General features: G+C 46.5%; 1 protein-coding gene across 2 annotated transcripts in view; it reads right to left on the reverse strand.

The window, feature by feature from the left end:
- UBP1 (upstream binding protein 1) overlaps window positions 1-15560 on the reverse strand; it is a gene marked incomplete at both ends in the record, with an annotated part of 40918 nt that extends 25358 nt beyond the window's left edge. Inside the window, 2 exons of one of the 2 annotated variants that reach the window (XM_080714852.1) lie at window positions 5772-5923; window positions 15181-15560. In XM_080714852.1, the coding sequence (XP_080570978.1) occupies window positions 5772-5923; window positions 15181-15560 (532 nt within the window). The remainder of the gene's footprint in view (window positions 1-5771; window positions 5924-15180) is intronic. The other variant, XM_080714853.1, reaches the window with a different exon arrangement.
- Window positions 15561-16687: the final 1127 nt, after the last annotated feature.

Raw genomic sequence — 16687 nt, forward strand, 5'->3', positions numbered from 1 at the left:
CTTGCTTCAAAAATTTAATAGTCTATTCCAAATCCACAAAAATGATATCTGAATTATATGAATTTGGCAAGCAGAAAAATCAGTAAAAAAAAAAAAAAAGAATGTTTCTAGTAGTATCACATGAAGTTAAGACTCTTTATAACTACAGGTATCTTGGTACTGGGGGTGGAACCCAGGGGCTTTCTACCTCCGGGCTATACTCCCAGGCCTATTTTATATTTTATTTGGAAACAGGGTCTCACTAAGTTGCTGAGAGCCTCACTAAGTAGCTGAGGCTGGCTTTGAACCTGCGTAATCCTCCTGTCTCAGCCTCCCAAGCGCAGGGATTACAAGTATGTGCCACCACGCCTGGCTACTAATATCTTTAAAACTAGCAGTATTTACACTCCCTGAGCTTATAGAAAAATATAGAGTTCTATATCTTAAGATCAAAATTCAACAAATGTTATCAAAATACAACGAGATCAGGCAAGGCATCCTGGTCCAAGTCTGAAGTTCCAGTACGTGGGAGGCTGAGATGAAAGGATGGCAGGTTTTAAGACCACAGCCTCAGTAACTTAGGGAGACTCTGTTTCAAAACAGAAAATAAAATGGAGGTAGGATTGTAGTTTGGAGGTACAATGCCTCTAGTTCAACCTTCAGAACCCAAAAATAAATTATTTAGATAAAATATAATAGGACTGGAGTGTGGCTTGGAGATAGAACCTTGGATTCAATCGCCAGCACCACAAGAAGAAGAAGAAAAAACAAACTAAAAAACTCAACTGAATCACTTCAGTACTGGTGAAAGAAAACAATTAAATGTGTTACTAAGAAGTCTTCCTGCTGAGTGTGGTGGTGCACGCTTGTAATCCCAGCATTTGGGAGGCTGAGACTGGAGTGGAGGATCGTTGTTCGCAGACAGCCTCAGCTACTTAGTGAGGCCCTCCGCAACTTACTGAGACCCTGTTTCAAAATAAAGAATAAAAGAGCCGGGCATGGTGGCGCATGCTTGTAACCCCAGCATTCGGAAGGCTGAGACCGGAGGATCGCTGTTTGCGACAGCCTCAGCTACTTAGTGAGGCCCTCTGCAACTCAGTGAGACCCGGTTTCAAATTAAAGAATAAAAAAAACAGGGCAGGGGTATAGCTCAGAGGTCAAATGCTCCCAGGTTCCATCCCCAGACCAGCAAAAAAAAAAAAAAGAATAAAAAATAGGGCAGGGGGTATAGCTCGGGGGTCAAATGCCCCGGGGTTCCACCCCTAGACCCACCAAAAAAAAAAAGTCTTTCTAGCAAGGCATGGTGGCACACACCTATAATCCTAGTATTGGGATGCTGAGACGAGAGAATAGGAATTTAGAGTTCAACTGAAATAATAAAGTCTGAGATTCCATTAGACACCCAAGCTGATAAGTTGGTTTACAGACCTGGACCTTCAAAGAAGAGGTCCTGGTTGGAGTTGTTAACAGGATACTTTTCAGTGTACTCAAAGGCAGCTCACCTAAGGAGTGCACACCAAGAAGCCAAAGCACTTCCTGGCTGAGGAGAAAGTCCCCAAGAGAGGCAGCCAGCAGGAGGCAGACCAAGCATGCAGCTTCTGAGCTGGCTGCCGGGAGGGACAGGATCATCATGTGACCCTCAGGAACCGAGGAAATCAAAAGGGAAGACATCCCAAACACTCCTATCTTCTTTTGTAGATTGATTCTTCCTAATCAATCTGAAGGGGAAATTTCTATACTCCATACAAAGTCCAATCTGTTTCCACAAGAAGATATCAAGACTTAATGCCCTGTATTCGAGAACTCTAAAGTGGTTTTCCTAGTGGCAACTAATATCTTCCATGATAATATCCACTGAACCAACTATCAGATGTTTACAGGTTTAATTTCTTCTGACTCCTACCCATAACTCTTTAACTATATGGCTTCCTGAAACAGTAGCCTAGGATATAACTGAAATATTAAGAAGGGAGCTGGGCATGGTGGTGCACACTTGTAATCTCAGTATTTGGGAAGCTGGGACAGCAGGATAGGAAGACTGCAGATTCACAGACAGCCTCAGCAACTCATGAGGTTCCCCGCAACTTAGTGAGACCCTGTTTCAAAATAAAGAATAAAAATAGGGATGGGGATGTAGCTCAGTGGTAGAATGTCCCTGAGTTCAACCCTCAGTACTGCAAAAATAAAATAAAAAGTAAATAAAATAAAAAGTAAAAACTAGGGCTGGGGGTGTAGCTCGGCAGTAGAATGCACCTGGGTTCGACCCCCAGTTCCACAAATAAAATAAATAAATAAAAAGATTCCTCTATAAAGTCCACCATTAGCCAGGTGTGGTGGCATACGCCTATAATCCCAGTACTCGGAAAGCTGAGACAGGAAGATCACAGGCTTGAAGACAGCCTCAGGAACTAGTGAACTCACAACGTAGTAAAGCTGAGGGTGCCCCTGGGCGTTCAATCCCCAGTGCTCCCATCCCCACACATATGAAAAAATAATAATGATAATTATTTTGAATGTTAGTTCTATTTTTATTTAGCTTTATCTTCTGAATTTATCTTTCATGTTTTGATATATTTCTCCCTCTTTTTTTTTTGGGGGGGGGGTACTGGGGACAGAACCCAGGGGCATTCTACCTCCAAGCTACACCCCCAGCCCTATTTTTTATTCGTGTGTGTGTGTGTGTGTGTGTGTGTGTGTGTGTGTGTTCAGGTCTGGGGATGGAACCCAGGGGCATTTGACCTCCGAGCTACACCCCCTGCCCTATTTTTTATTCTTTATTTTGAAACAGGGTCTCACTAAGTTGCAGAGGGCCTCACTGAATAGCTGAGGCTGGCCACAAACCACAATCTTCCGGTCTCAGCTTCCCGAATGCTGGGATTACTAGTGTGTGCCAGCACGCCCAACTATTACTCTCTCTTTGGCTTAGGAACGCAAAAGTACTGCCAGAATTGAGGGGGGAAATGTAACTGTTATGAGTTCACATCTGAAGCTGCCTCTGAACACACAGTAAGTCTAGTTTCCTGGAGCCGCCTCAGGCAACATGAAGCCCAAGGTGTGACAGCTCCTCTGGCTAGGTTCAGAGACTTCCACACCTAATTTCTAAGTTCCTAATACAAAAATTAAGTAACAAGAACCAAAACTAGTCAGAAGGGAATCTACTATGAAATAAAATGAAACTAATTTAAAAGCTTTTTTGAAGTTCTAACACTGAACAGAAAGCATAAGCCAATAAACATGTTATTTCTTAGGGCTTAGGATCTATTTGTAAAGTAGCTAACGATGGTCAATTAACATTCCTAGCAGAATATTCTCAGTAGAATCCAGCCCCCAAACAGGCATTTTGAGAGAAACAGGGAAAGGTTCTTTCACCCTGGAGAGCCAGGTGCTGGCCCCACAGCAACAGTGAGCAGATCTGGAATGCAGGGGAGGTAAGGGCAGGAGCCTCCCTCTGTCATGAGGCCTGGAAGTATCAAGTCTAGCCCCAGCTACAAAGCAAAGGACAGTCTCTTCCAGCCAGAATCCTGCTAGAGAGCCAGTAACTTCACACTGGGACTAGTTTCCACTCCACCTAACTCTTCTTATAGACAGCTACTCGGGTATAACCAGGAAAACACAAAAACATAGTTTTTAAACTCTGTCTCCTACACACACAAAAATGACACTTTAAGACATCAGTACAGCTATAAAAACTTGTTCCAATTTTTTACTTGACAAAATTAAGACTACAACTGGGCGTGGTAGCACATGCTTGTAATCCCAGTACTTGGGAGGGTGAGACAGGAGGATGGCAGGTTTGAGAACAGACTCAGCAAGCAGTGAGACTCTCATTAACCTAGCCAGACCCTATTTCTAAATAAAACTAAAAAAATAAGGCTGGGGGTGTAGCTCAGAGGTAGAATGCCCCTGGGTTCAATCCCTTACACACACACACACACACCCCTATACAATTGTTAAAATTTTCTTTCTACTGTTAGACAATGGCAAATATCCTCCATCAACAGCTGTCTAGGAGGCAAAAGATGACCAGTGAGACTACTAGCCGAAGAATGACATTCAGCCCGACTACTTGTTACGTTTCCTCTGAGGAAATCCGTCTAAAGAGGGGCAATGGTGAGGAGAAGCCCACTTATTTGTCTAAATATTCAAAGTAATAAAAAATTTAAGCATAGTCCCAGATCAGCAGCAGCATTACCAGGAAATCTGTCAAAAACTTAGACTCCTGGGCCTTGCCCCAGGCCTACTGAATAAGCAGCCTATGGGTACTGCACTCATGGTGGGTTTTTTTGGTACTGGGGTTCCTGGAAGCCCTTCTACCTCCGGGCTACATTCCCAGACCTATTTTATATTTTTTTAATTTGGTAACAGGGTCTCTTACACCAGCTTTGAACCTGCGCGATCCTCCTGTCTCCGCCTCCATGTTTTGACATGCCCTCGGGTGACTCTGACATGCTCAAGTTGAAAAATCACTGCCCCCCCCATAAAGCTACAAATTCCTAACCAGTCAGTACTATACATGGGAGGCTGAGGCAGGGGGATCCCTTGAGGCCAGCCTAAGCAATTTAGCAAAACCATGTCTAAAAATGAAAAGGGCTGAGGATGTAGCTCAAAGGTAGAGTACCCTGGGCAAAATCCTCAAGACCACAGAAGCAAAGTAAAAAACAAAACCCTTAGAGGGGCTGGTGAAGGGTTTTCTTACCATCCCTTCAGCCCAATTTTATTTTATTTATTTTGAAACAGGGTCTCACTAAGTTGCTGAGGCTAGCCTCGAACCTATGACCTTTCTATCGCTGCCTCCCAAGCACTAGGGTTACAGGTGTGCATGACCATGCGTGGCTGCCTGGCTCACAATATACTATTAAGTGAACAAATGCATAATTAGAATTTTGTCTAGGCCAGGTGTGGTGGTGTCTTGTAATCCCAGTGCTTGGGAGGCTGAGACCAGAGAACCGCACAGGTTCAAAGCCAGCTTCAGCTACTTAGTGAGGCTCTCAGCAACTTAGTGAGACCCTGTTTCCAAATAAAATAGAAATTAGGTCTAGGAGTATAGCCTGAAGGTAGAAAGCCTCTGGGTTCCACCCCCAGCACCACAAAAAAACAAACAAACAAACAACAAAAAAAAAACTACCCATGGTGGCATAATCTCAGTACTTGGGAGGCTGAGACAAAAGGATCTTAAGTTTGAGGCTTAGCCTCAGGAACTAAGTGAGGCCCTTAGCAACATAAAAGACCCTGTTTCAAAAAATAAAAATAATTTTTAAAAGCTGAGGGTTGATCTCGGAGACAGTCTCCAGGTAGGAAATAAAGAAAAAGGGGTTAGGGATGTAGCTTAGAGTAGAACACCCTGGGTTCAATCCCCAGTACAAGAAACAAAAACAAAAGAATCCCTTACACCTTTCAAAGGTAAACTCTGGACAAGATATGAGCAGCTAAAATTTTACATCAATATTTTAACCACAGACCATCTTGGTACAGCTTAAGTCTACTTTCAATAGATTTGTTTCATGTCACTGGCCTTCTGCTTCATTCTCAAGGTCTATACTGAAACCCGTTCCTGAAATTCACTGACATCTTTTCCTATTTGCTTGCCCTTTGGATGATGTCTGTAATAAATCCTGCTCTACAGACTCTTTAATGCAAACCACCTAAATAACCTTGAGCCTGCTGGCTCACAGTAACTGCCAAGGGGAAACAGAACCCTGGCTGGTCATCAGTATCAGCCACAAGGCTCCGATGCAGCCATTTGCTGTGGACCTCTGTAGTTCTCGCACGCCAGACGCCAGGTTCGTGCTCACCTTGGTTCAGGTACGTGAGCGTCTCGTCGTGAAGTTTCACGGCCGGTGAGGTCGCTGCGCACATCACATACTGAAAGGGTGGGTGCTTGGCTTCACCGTCCAATGGGAGGCTGGGATCTTCCTGCTTGAAAATGGGCAATGCCAACACATCACTGGAAAACAAAAATCCAAAACTGACCTTACGTTGGGGTTTTCTTTTCTTTTTTTGATTCTTGGGATCAAACCCAGGGCCTCATGCAGGCAAGGCAAGTGCTTACCACTATCTACACGCCAGCCCACGTTTAAAATATTTAAAGACATATAGAGGTTAGAGGTTGTTTAGTTATGGCACAGGGGACTGAACCACCATTCTATTCTGGGCACACCCCTTGCCTCATGGTATTTTTCATTTTGAACAGCATCTTGCTAAATTGCTGAGGGTCCACTGGGTACACACTTGTAATCCCAGTACTTTAGAAGCTGAGATAGGAGGATCTCAGGTTTGGAGCCAGTCTCAGCAACTCAGTGAGGCCCTCTGTAACTCAGTGAGACCATGTTTCAAAAAAATATATACACAGGCCAGATGTGGTGGCGCATGCGTATAGTCCCAGCATTCCGGAGGTGGAGACCAGAGGATCATGGTTGGCCCACAGCCTCAGCTACTTAGCGAGGCCCTTTGCAACTCCCAGCTAGATATTCTTAAACTGAACTAAAAAAGTAGGACATCTCTCTTTTTTCTTAATTGACACATAAAAACTATACATTTATGGGGAACCATACGATGTTTTTAGTAAGTAGGACGTTTCTGAAAAAAAAAAAAAGAAAGAAAGGAAAAGGGAAAAAAAACTTACTGGGAATCTACAACAGGCTTGACCCTAAAATGCATCAAACTCAAAGCCTCAAAATACATAAAACCAAATGATGCACTTTATAAAAAAAAGCAAGAGATCAACATGGTAGCAAACCTCAACAGAGGTCAGCATAAAATATTATTGGATGCTACCGAAGACTTGAAAATCACAAGCTAAAGCAAATGGATGTATGAAGAACAGCTTTTTAGGTGAAGAACACCTAAAAATCTGGCAATGCGTGCTGCTCAGGGATGGCCGAACGCGACAGGAAACTCGGGTGTCTGCCCTCTCTCAGCTTTTGAATGCAACTGTATGAGAGCATTAGGCTTCAAAAACAGCTGAAATTTTAATTTTCCTTTAAGACAAGGAGGTAACTAAAACATATTAGGAAGCCGGGCGTGGTGGCGCACGCTTGGAATCCCAGCATTTGGGAGGCTGAGACCAGAGGACGGCAGTTCTCAGCCAGCCTCAGCTACTTAGTGAGGCCCTCTGCAACTCAGTGAGACCCTGTTTCAAGATAAAGAATAGAAAAGAAAAAAAAAATAGGGCTGGGGGTGTAGCTCGGAGGTCGAATGCTCCTGGGTTCCATCCCCAGACCCGCAAATAAACAAATAAGCTGGGTGTGGTGGCACATGCTTGTAATTACAGCATTCAGGAGGCTGAGACCTGAGGATCGAGGTTCAAGGACAGCCTCAGCTACTTAGTGAGGCCCTCTGCAACTCAGTGAGACCCGGTTTCAAAATAAAGAATAAAAAATAGGGCAGGGTGTGTAACTCGGGGGTCAAATGCCCCTGGGTTCCATCCCCAGACCCGCAAAAAAAAGGTAAATAAATAAATAAAACATATTAGGGAGCCATATGAAAATTCTAAAGAATTCAAAAGACAAGAAAGAAATCTAGATGGAAATAACAACATAGAGAACTGAGTGTGTGTTAAGTAATGGCAGAAGAGGTCATTTAGATCAATTTCTACCCCACACACCCCACTCAGAGCAAGAAAAAAACAGCAGGGATATCACACATATACTCTTAAAAGTTAAAAGGTAACAAGAAATAAGGTTGAAATGCAAGAAAGTATAACAACTTAGAGCAAGGCTGGAACTCAATGCCTTCCCAACCTGAGACTATCAGAAGCACAAAGCCAGGATCGGGAGGCCTTATGGGTATAGGATACACACACTCCTACACCGCCATGTGGTCTGGTGGCCTTATGAGTAAAAGATACACACACTCATACACCACCATGTGGTCTGGTAGCCTTATAGGTATAGGATACACACACCCCTACACCGCGATGTGGTCTGGTGGCCTTATGGGTATAGGATACACACACTCATACACCGCCATGTGGTCTGGTGGCCTTATGAGTATAAGATACACACACTCATACACCACCATGTGGTCTGGTGGCCTTATAGGTATAGGATACACACACTCATACACCGCCATGTGGTCTGGTGCCTTATGGGTATAGGATACACACACTCATACACCACCATGTGGTCTGGTGCCTTATGGGTATAGGATACACACACTCCTACACCGCCATGTGGTCTGGTGCCTTATGGGTATAGGATACACACACTCATACACCGCTATGTGATCTGGTGGCCTTATGGGTATAGGATACACACACTCATACACGCCATGTGGTCTGGTGCCTTATGGATTTAGGATACACACACTCATACACATGTGGTCTGATGGCCTTATAGGTTTGGATATACACACACATGCACTGGGCTGAAAGGAGACAGCTTCCCAGAATGTAGAGATGAAGAGAAAGGAAGCCAGCGGCAAGCTTTTACAAGGATTTCCAGCACAAGTTAGCTTCTACAGGGTGGTCCAGAGAACCTTTAAATTTGGACAAAGGTAGCCTGACAAACAAATGAAAAAGTCTTCAGCATCAAATTATTCCAAGTAATTCTGCAATGCCAGTACCCAAAAATAACCAGGCAAAAATGACAAACAAGACTCTAGGAATAAGACCAACAGCAGAAACAACAGATGGCACAAGCCCAGTTCCAGGCTGTCTGCTGGTGTTCAGCTCTTTTCTGCCACTGCTGTAGAGGAGCAGAGGCCTGGAAACTCCATCTAGAAACAAGACTTCTTGCTATCTGGAGTCTGGTGAGGAGGGGGACGGAGAGCCCTGCAAAGGAGGCCAAAGGCACACACTGCAGCCAGCGGCCAGGACAGCCGCGCTCCTGCCGCCCAGGGATGCGCACCGCCCAGCCCTCCAGTACCTTTGCCACCACGGTTCTCCCCATCCTTCTTGGCTGGAAACATCCTAAGGGATTCCCATTTTCCTACAACCACCAAAGGTTTTCAATGCTAGAATTACTAGACCCAATTTAAAAATTCTTAAAGAAATAAAAAACAAGCCCCAAAAGATCTGCAAGGGACAGGAAACAAAGGACTGAAAATCAAAAAGAACAAACAGAACTTCTTGAAATGGACAATAAAATTGCCAAAACTGAGAATTCAGAGTGTGTGTGTGTGTGTGTGTGTGTGTGTGTGTGTGTGTGTTGTACTAGGAATTGAACCCAAGGAAGTTCTACCTCTCAGCCACACCCAAGCCCTATTTTATTTTATCTTATTTTTAGTTTGAAACAAGGGTCTCACTAGGTTGAGGAGAATCTCACTACATAGTTGAGGCTGTCCTCAGCCCCAAGTTTGAAGCCAGCCTCAGCAGCTTAGTGAGGCTCTCCGAAACTTAGACCCTGTTTCCAAATAAAATATAAAATAGTTCTGGAGGCACAGCTGGGAGGTAGAAGGCCCCTGGGGGGTTCCATCCCCATCACTACAAAAAATATATATAAATAAAAATTTAAAAAGGGCTGGGGGTATATGTAGCTCAGAGGTAGAATGCCTCTGGATTCAATCTCCAGCACCACATACACATAAATAAATAAATAAATAAATAAATAAATAAATAAATACTAAAAGGACTTGGAGGACGTGGCTAAGTAACAGAATGCCCTGGGCTTAAATCCCAGTATCAATCAATCAATAAATATGGACATGTACATACATCATAGAAAAACTAATAAACCACCACTACAACATGAAAGTTCAATTCTCAGCAAAATAGCAAGTAAGGGAATCAGCTGAAAAAGAGCGCGGGGAGGAAGCGTCTGGGGAGTCGCTGTCAGGTCCTCTAGGAGAGCAGGCCAGGAAGTGCAGGAGGGCGCTGTACTCTAGGTACAAGCAGCAAGAACAGCAATGCAGCCAACCCACCAGCCAATCGCATTTAAGACAAAGGAAACCTCAACATTACCATGTCCACTGAGTAAGTTACATGTGTAATCAAACATACTTCAAAACAAAAATTAAAAAGCAGTGTAGCGCAGAGGCACAATGTTCCTGGGTTCAGTTTCCAGAAAAGAATAAGTAAAGAATAAGTAAATATTTTTAAAAAATCAATGATACTATCTAACTACATAGACAATCTGAGATCCCACAATAAGAAGTTCAACAAGATCCTGGAGAAAAAAAGAAGAAACAACAACAAAATCAATAACAGAAGAACAGCACTCCCGACCAACTCCCCTCCTATGCAGAAAAGCCATGTTCTCCTACCCGGCGACTTCTCAATGACTAGCTGGCAGGATGCCCAAGAGTGCCCAAGAAATGACTAGAAGTCACACTCCACTCTGGAGCGTCAGATCCCAGCCCCGCCACTTGTGAGTGACATTCTGCACGCTACTTAACTGCTCTGTGCTCTCCTAATTGGCTGTCTTGAGGAAAAGCTCTTGTATGAAGTGTTTGATCTGTGAGCTGACCTAGAGCTTTTTTATGGAAAGAAAAATGATTATTCTACCTCAATGTTTGACAGAAATTTTCTCAAAATGAACAGTGTGAGCCTATCATTTCAAAGAACACAATTTTATCTTTGTTGCCACTGATAAAAATGGAAGGTGTGTGTGTGTGTGTGTGTGTGTGTGTGTGTGTGTGTGTGTGTGTGTGTGTGTTTCTGGGGACTGAACTCAGGGGTGATCTACCTGCAATCCTCCTGTCTCAGCCTCCTAACTACTGGGACTACAGGCAGAGCACCATGCCCAATGAGGGCGTACCATCTTTTGATACTATATAATGAAAAGTGTCAAAATTTGGAAGATCTAGGCCTGGGGACACAGCTCATGGAGTGCTTACCTAGCATGGAAGAGGCCCTGCCTTCAATCCCTAGTACAAAAATAAATAAATAAATATCAAATCTGCATGATTCAGAAAACTATTTTCCAAATGACTTATGCATATATATTTCAAAAATATGCAGGGTAAGGTGGGCATGATGGCGCACGCTTGTAATCCCAATATCTGAGAGGCTGAAACAGGAGGATCCCAGGTTACTTAGTGAAACCCTGTTTTAAAATAAAGAATAAAAATAGGGCTGGGGGTGTAGCTTGAAGGCAGAATGCCCCTGGTTTCAATCCCCAGTACAAGCAAAGTGTAAAACAGACTAATCCATTCTAATATAACAAATGCAATTTGGATATTTTTTTCAGATTGTACACTGTAATCCCAGTACTTGGAAGGCTCAGATAGGAGGATGGAAGGTTTCGGGCCTGCCTCAGTAACTTAGAAAAACCCTGTTTTAAAATAAAAACAACTAAGTGTGGTGGCACACACTTGTAATCCTAGTACTTAGATGAGACAGGAGGATGGCAGGTTCGCAGCCAGCCTCAGCTATTTAGTGAGGCACTCTGCAACTTAGTGAGATCTTGTTTCAAAATAAAGAATAAAAAATAGGGTTGGGGGTGTAGCTCAGAGGTAGAATGCCTGGGTTCAACTCCCAGTACTGCAAAAAAAGAAAAGAAAAGAAAGAGGACAAGGGAAAAAAAGAAACTGAAATAAAGTTTGTACTTTTGCTAACGGTATTGCACCACGGCTAATTTCCTAATTTTGAAAACTCTACTCTGGTTACATAAGAGAAGCTAAGTAAAGAATATATATGTGAACTCTCTATGCTACTTCTGAAACTTGTAAAAATTACACTTAAGTTCAATTACCAATAATTACAAATGAATAAAAACAATGTTATGATCTCCAAAACACCCAGTAAATTAAAAATGTCTAAAGAAATGCCACCAAATTTAACAGATTCATAACCATCTACTATATCTGTCCCAAAGCAAGCAAAGTAAATTACAAATCTTTTAAATCTGTCAGAAAAAAGTAACTTTTTTTTTTTTTTTTTTTTTTGGTGGGTCTGGGGATGGAACCCAGGAGCATTCTACCTCCAAGCTACACCCCCTGCCCTGTTTTTTATTCTTTATTTTGAAACAGGGTCTCACTAAGTTGCGGAGAGCCTCACTAAGGAGCTGAGGCTGGCCACTAACCCAGATCCTCCGGTTTCAGCCTCCCAAATGCTGGGATTACAAGCGTGCGCCACCATGCCTGGCTAAAAAGTGACATTTCTTACAGCAAAAAGTGCATCAAATAAAAACCATCCATAGCAAATGTTTAGATGTGTGTCCTCACAAACTGACTGATGTCACTGTGATTAAACCTATCAAGTTTATAAGACCTTACCAATAAACTGCCAAGTTTCAAACACCCCAATTGAAGGTTACAGACTGTACTGAATCTGACAGAGGACAAGGACTCCTTAATTGTACAAATTCAACACAATGAAGATTTATGGAGAAACAATAGGACATGATAATAAGCCAACAAAGTTCTTAGCCTACATAAAGCTCAAATATATAAGATTCCAATACCCAGCAAATCCTTTCCCGAGGCAATCAAAGTGCAGTATTAGGCCCAGCTAAATGGCAAGAAGTGGCGTGCTGTGCCAAAGGCCACTGGAGGCAGCCTGTTTCTGCATGAAAAAAAAGTGTCAAGTGCCACCACATAGTCCAGTGTGAAGTATTCTAACTTCATTTTGAAAGAGAAATGGAAAGATGCCTACAAAGTAAATTTTTATTGAGAAGTTAGTTTGCCAATAATTTCCTCAAGATTATTTCCTGAACTTAGAACAAATGGAAGAGAAAAATATAGTCAGGTGTGGTGGTGCAGGCTTGTAATCCCAGTACTCGGGAGGCTGAGACAGGAGCGTCTCCGGTTCCCGGCCAGTCTCAGCCACTTAGGCTCTCTGCAACTTGGTGAGGCCCTGTTTCAAAATAAAGATTGGGCTGGGGATGTAGCTGGAAAGTAAAATGTCCCTGGGTTCCATCCCTAGTAATGAAAAAAAAAAAAAAAAGTGCCTTCCTTCCTATTTGACACCAGAGGAAGAGGAAAAAATGCTCAGCCTCCCCAGGTCCATCCCTGGTGATGGTGTGAAAAGTCAAACTGTAACTGGAGAACCAGAGGAGGCCTGCATTAGCCTGGAACTTTCTTCAAGCTTTCCTATGTTAGAGAATTTCAAATAAAGGGCTGTGAACTTGCAAAGTCCTTTAATCAGCTCCTTTTGTTTTTTTCTGGACCCAATGAAATGGGAACAAATAATAACGAGCTCCTCAAAGTTACTTGAAAAAATACAGATGAGATGACAGGACCAAAGCAAACCATTCAAGAGAAAGTTTTCCCATGAGGAGTTCACAAATGACAGGATGACAAAGATGAGCAGTGTCACCTTAAGAAGGTGGTCAAGGAAAGGCTGAACTCTAAGAGTTTCTTTCCTTCCCACAGAAATACACCATACACACAAGTCACCTGCATCACCAAAACAAAGCAGTCTATATTAGACTCTAAAAAAAATAAAAGCTCAAGCTTGCTTGTAATCCCAGCATCTGGGAGGCTGAGACAGGAGGGTCTCTGTTCGAGGACAGCCTCAGCTATTTAGAAAGGCCCTTTGCAACTCAGTGAGACCCTGTGTCAAAATAAAGAATAAAAATAGGGCTGGGGGTATATCTTGGTGGTAGAATGTTCCTAGGTTCAATCCCCAGCACCGCAAAATAAATAAATAAATAAACGCTCAAGACAACCTTCAATAAGCCAACTTCCAGCTTCCTTTGTTCATGAGAACCAAAGGGCCACACACTGAAGTCTCACATGCGCTCTCTGGCCTTGACTGCCAAGCTCAGGGTTTCAAGTGGAGCTAGGGAAGGCTGCGCCCTTAGGTGCTCCACTCGGGAGGCCCTACCTCTCTACTCCCCTCTGGGTTGACCCCAAGACCTTCAGTAGCTCCATTTCCTCAGTAGCTGTGGTGGCGCACGCTTGGGAGCCTGAGACAGGAGGTCCGCACAGGTTCAAAGCCAGCCTCAGCTACTTAGTGAGGCTCTCAGCAACTTAGTGAGACCCTGTTTCCAGATAAAGTATAAAATCAGTCTGGGAGTATAACCCAGAGATAGAAAAGCCCCTGGACTCCACCCCCAGTACCACTATATATATATATATGAAGCCACCTCATTTCCAGCCCTCAAGTTACACAAGTGCAGGGAAATGAGATGCCGAGTTCAGGGAGACAAGCAGAAACCAAATCAGGGCCAGACTGGTGGCCTCTCCGCTTTAATATGCTTTCCACCACTTGCTTCTCCGCTCCAAGAAAACGTCTCCATCTTTCATTGAGTTCTTTATTGCCTCGGGTTTCCCTTTAAGATTTAAAAGCCAGATGGCTTCGGGGGCCAGCCCTCACTGTTCCTGGACAGCTCTGAACCACAAGTCTTTCTTCCGGGGGAACTCGCAGTGAGGGGTATGGAAGCTACTGGGAAACTGTACAGCACACCTCACGCATTTTTCTAAACAGACAACTCCACCTAATTCAACTTCACCTACATGGAAAAGCTGCTAAACCACTGAATCGCAATCTCTAATAGTAAGTGAACTAAATCATATGTAAACTATCTCAATAAAGCTGCTAAAAAAAAAAAGCTTTCAGACTAGTTAGGGCATAGACTAAACTCATATCTGTTTCAAACAAAAAAGTAAAATCAATAACTGCTGTTACAGCAGCAGAGACAACAGAGATGAAAACTGTCCCGCGATCGCAGCATCTTATATATGCCCTGAGTAATCCAAAAAATGAGAACCCTCACTTTGAGGCAATGAGGAAAAAAAAAAAATGATATATAAGAACTTTGTTGGCTTATTATCATGTCCTATTGTTTCTCCATAAATCTTCATTGTGTTGAATTTGTACAATTAAGGAGTCCTTGTCCTCTGTCAGATTCAGTACAGTCTGTAACCTTCAATTGGGGTGTTTGAAACTTGGCAGTTTATTGGTAAGGTCTTATAAACTTTCCCCCTTTACAGCTACCTTCCTCCATAAGCTACACTTATGATATAACTTACAAGTATAATAAAACCGGCAAGCGGGAAAAGACTACAATGTACGACTACGGCGGAGGAACTGATACAAAACGTTAGAAAGTATTGCCCTCCGCGCCTCCTCTGGTACCGGCGCATTCCGGGTCCCTGGGGCTTCTCCCTAAATCATTTGCAAAGCAAAGGAGGCCCGCCCCCGCCACCTTCACAGCGGGCGTGCTTATTAGCATCAAACTCCAGTCCCCGAGACCCGTCCGCCCTCCGCCGCCGGCCACTTAGGCCCGGCGCGGGGGCTCCGGCCCGGGCGCCACGCGGCAGGACCCCGGCCCCGGCGCGGGGAGACCCCGGCGGGGCAGAGGCTCCGGGGCGCCCTACCTCATGCTGTAGGCGCCGGCGCCCAGCTCCTGCCCGATGCCCGAGAGGCTGGCGTCGAAGTCGTGCACCAGCCCAGACTCGATCACCTCGTCCATCTTGAGCACCCAGGCCATCTTCCGGCCTCGCCGCCGCCCCGCGCAGCGCGGCCTCCGCGTCCGCGGCGAAGGGGCCCGAGCTCCGCGGGCGCGTCCTGGGGGAGGGCGCGGGTGAAGCCTCCGGCGGCGCGGCGAGGGGTCACCAGCGGCGGCCCGGGAGGCGGCCGAGACGAGGGCGGCCGAGGCCCAGCCGGCGGGGCTCAGCGCGCCGGCGAGCAGCTGCGGCGGGCGCGCCCGGGCCGTCGGCAGCGCTGGCCTCCCGCGGGCGCCGGCCCCGCGCCTCATGCCGCCGCCGCCCGCCCCCGGCGCCGCCCGCCCCGCCCCGGGGCCCGCGCTCGCATCCCCCCGGCCTGCGCGGCGAGCCCTCGGCACGCCGGCACCCGCGCCCCGGCCCGCGGCCCGCCCGCCCGGGCTGCGAGAGCCCTTCGCCCCGGCCAACCCCGCCGACGCCGCTCCGCCGGCCCGACGCCGCCGCTGCAGGGATCCGGCTGGCTCGCTCGCCGCTTCCGCCTCCTCCGGCCCCGCCCCGGCCCGCCCCCGGCCCTCCCCGCCCAGGCCCGCCCCGCACGGCCACGCGCCGCGGCCGCTCCCCGCGCCCGGCGGCCGAGGAGCTGCCCGGGCCGTGCGGCGCGGCCCCGCCCGCGGCTGGTTCCCAGCCCCTGCCGCCCAGGCGCCCCCGACTCCGCAGCCCAGGAAGAGGCGGGGACGGAAGGGCCCCGTTCCCGCCCCAGCCAGCGAGCGGGGTGATTGGCGGGCGAGGCGGGCAATGACGGCCAGGATCTAGACGTCGTTCCCGCCCCTTCCCGCGAGCGGGGTGATTGGCGGGCGAGGCGGGCAATGACGGCCAGGATCTAGACGTCGTTCCCGCCCCAGCCAGCGAGCGGGGTGATTGGCGGGCGGGGCGGGCAATGACGGCGAGGATCTAGACGTCGTTCCCGCCCCTTCCCGCGAGCGGGGTGATTGGCGGGCGAGGCGGGCAATGACGGCGAGGATCTAGACGTCGTTCCCGCCCCTTCCCGCGAGCGGGGTGATGATTGGCGGGCGAGGTGGGCAATGACGGCGAGGATCTAGACGTCGTTCCCGCCCCTTCCCGCGAGCGGGGTGATTGGCGGGCGAGGCGGGCAATGACGGCGAGGATCTAGACGTCGTTCCCGCCCCTTCCCGCGAGCGGGGTGATTGGCGGGCGGGGCGGGCAATAACCGCAAGGGCTTCGACGACGTTCCCGTGAGCCCCTGTGTCCCTGAACTGAAGGACCAATCAAAATGTTCTTCCGCTTGGACGGGCGTGAGGACTCAATTTGCGGCTCAAAGAAAGAGTTCATTGGACCGAGCAGGAGGAAGTGTTTCCGGGCGCCGCTTCCGGAGGCCCTTTGCGCCTCTGGGATATTTCCCGGAAGTCTCTGCTCTTTACTC

This window comes from Muscardinus avellanarius (genome assembly GCF_963383645.1).
Source record: "Muscardinus avellanarius genome assembly, chromosome: 18".
NCBI classification, from domain to species: Eukaryota; Metazoa; Chordata; class Mammalia; order Rodentia; family Gliridae; genus Muscardinus; species Muscardinus avellanarius.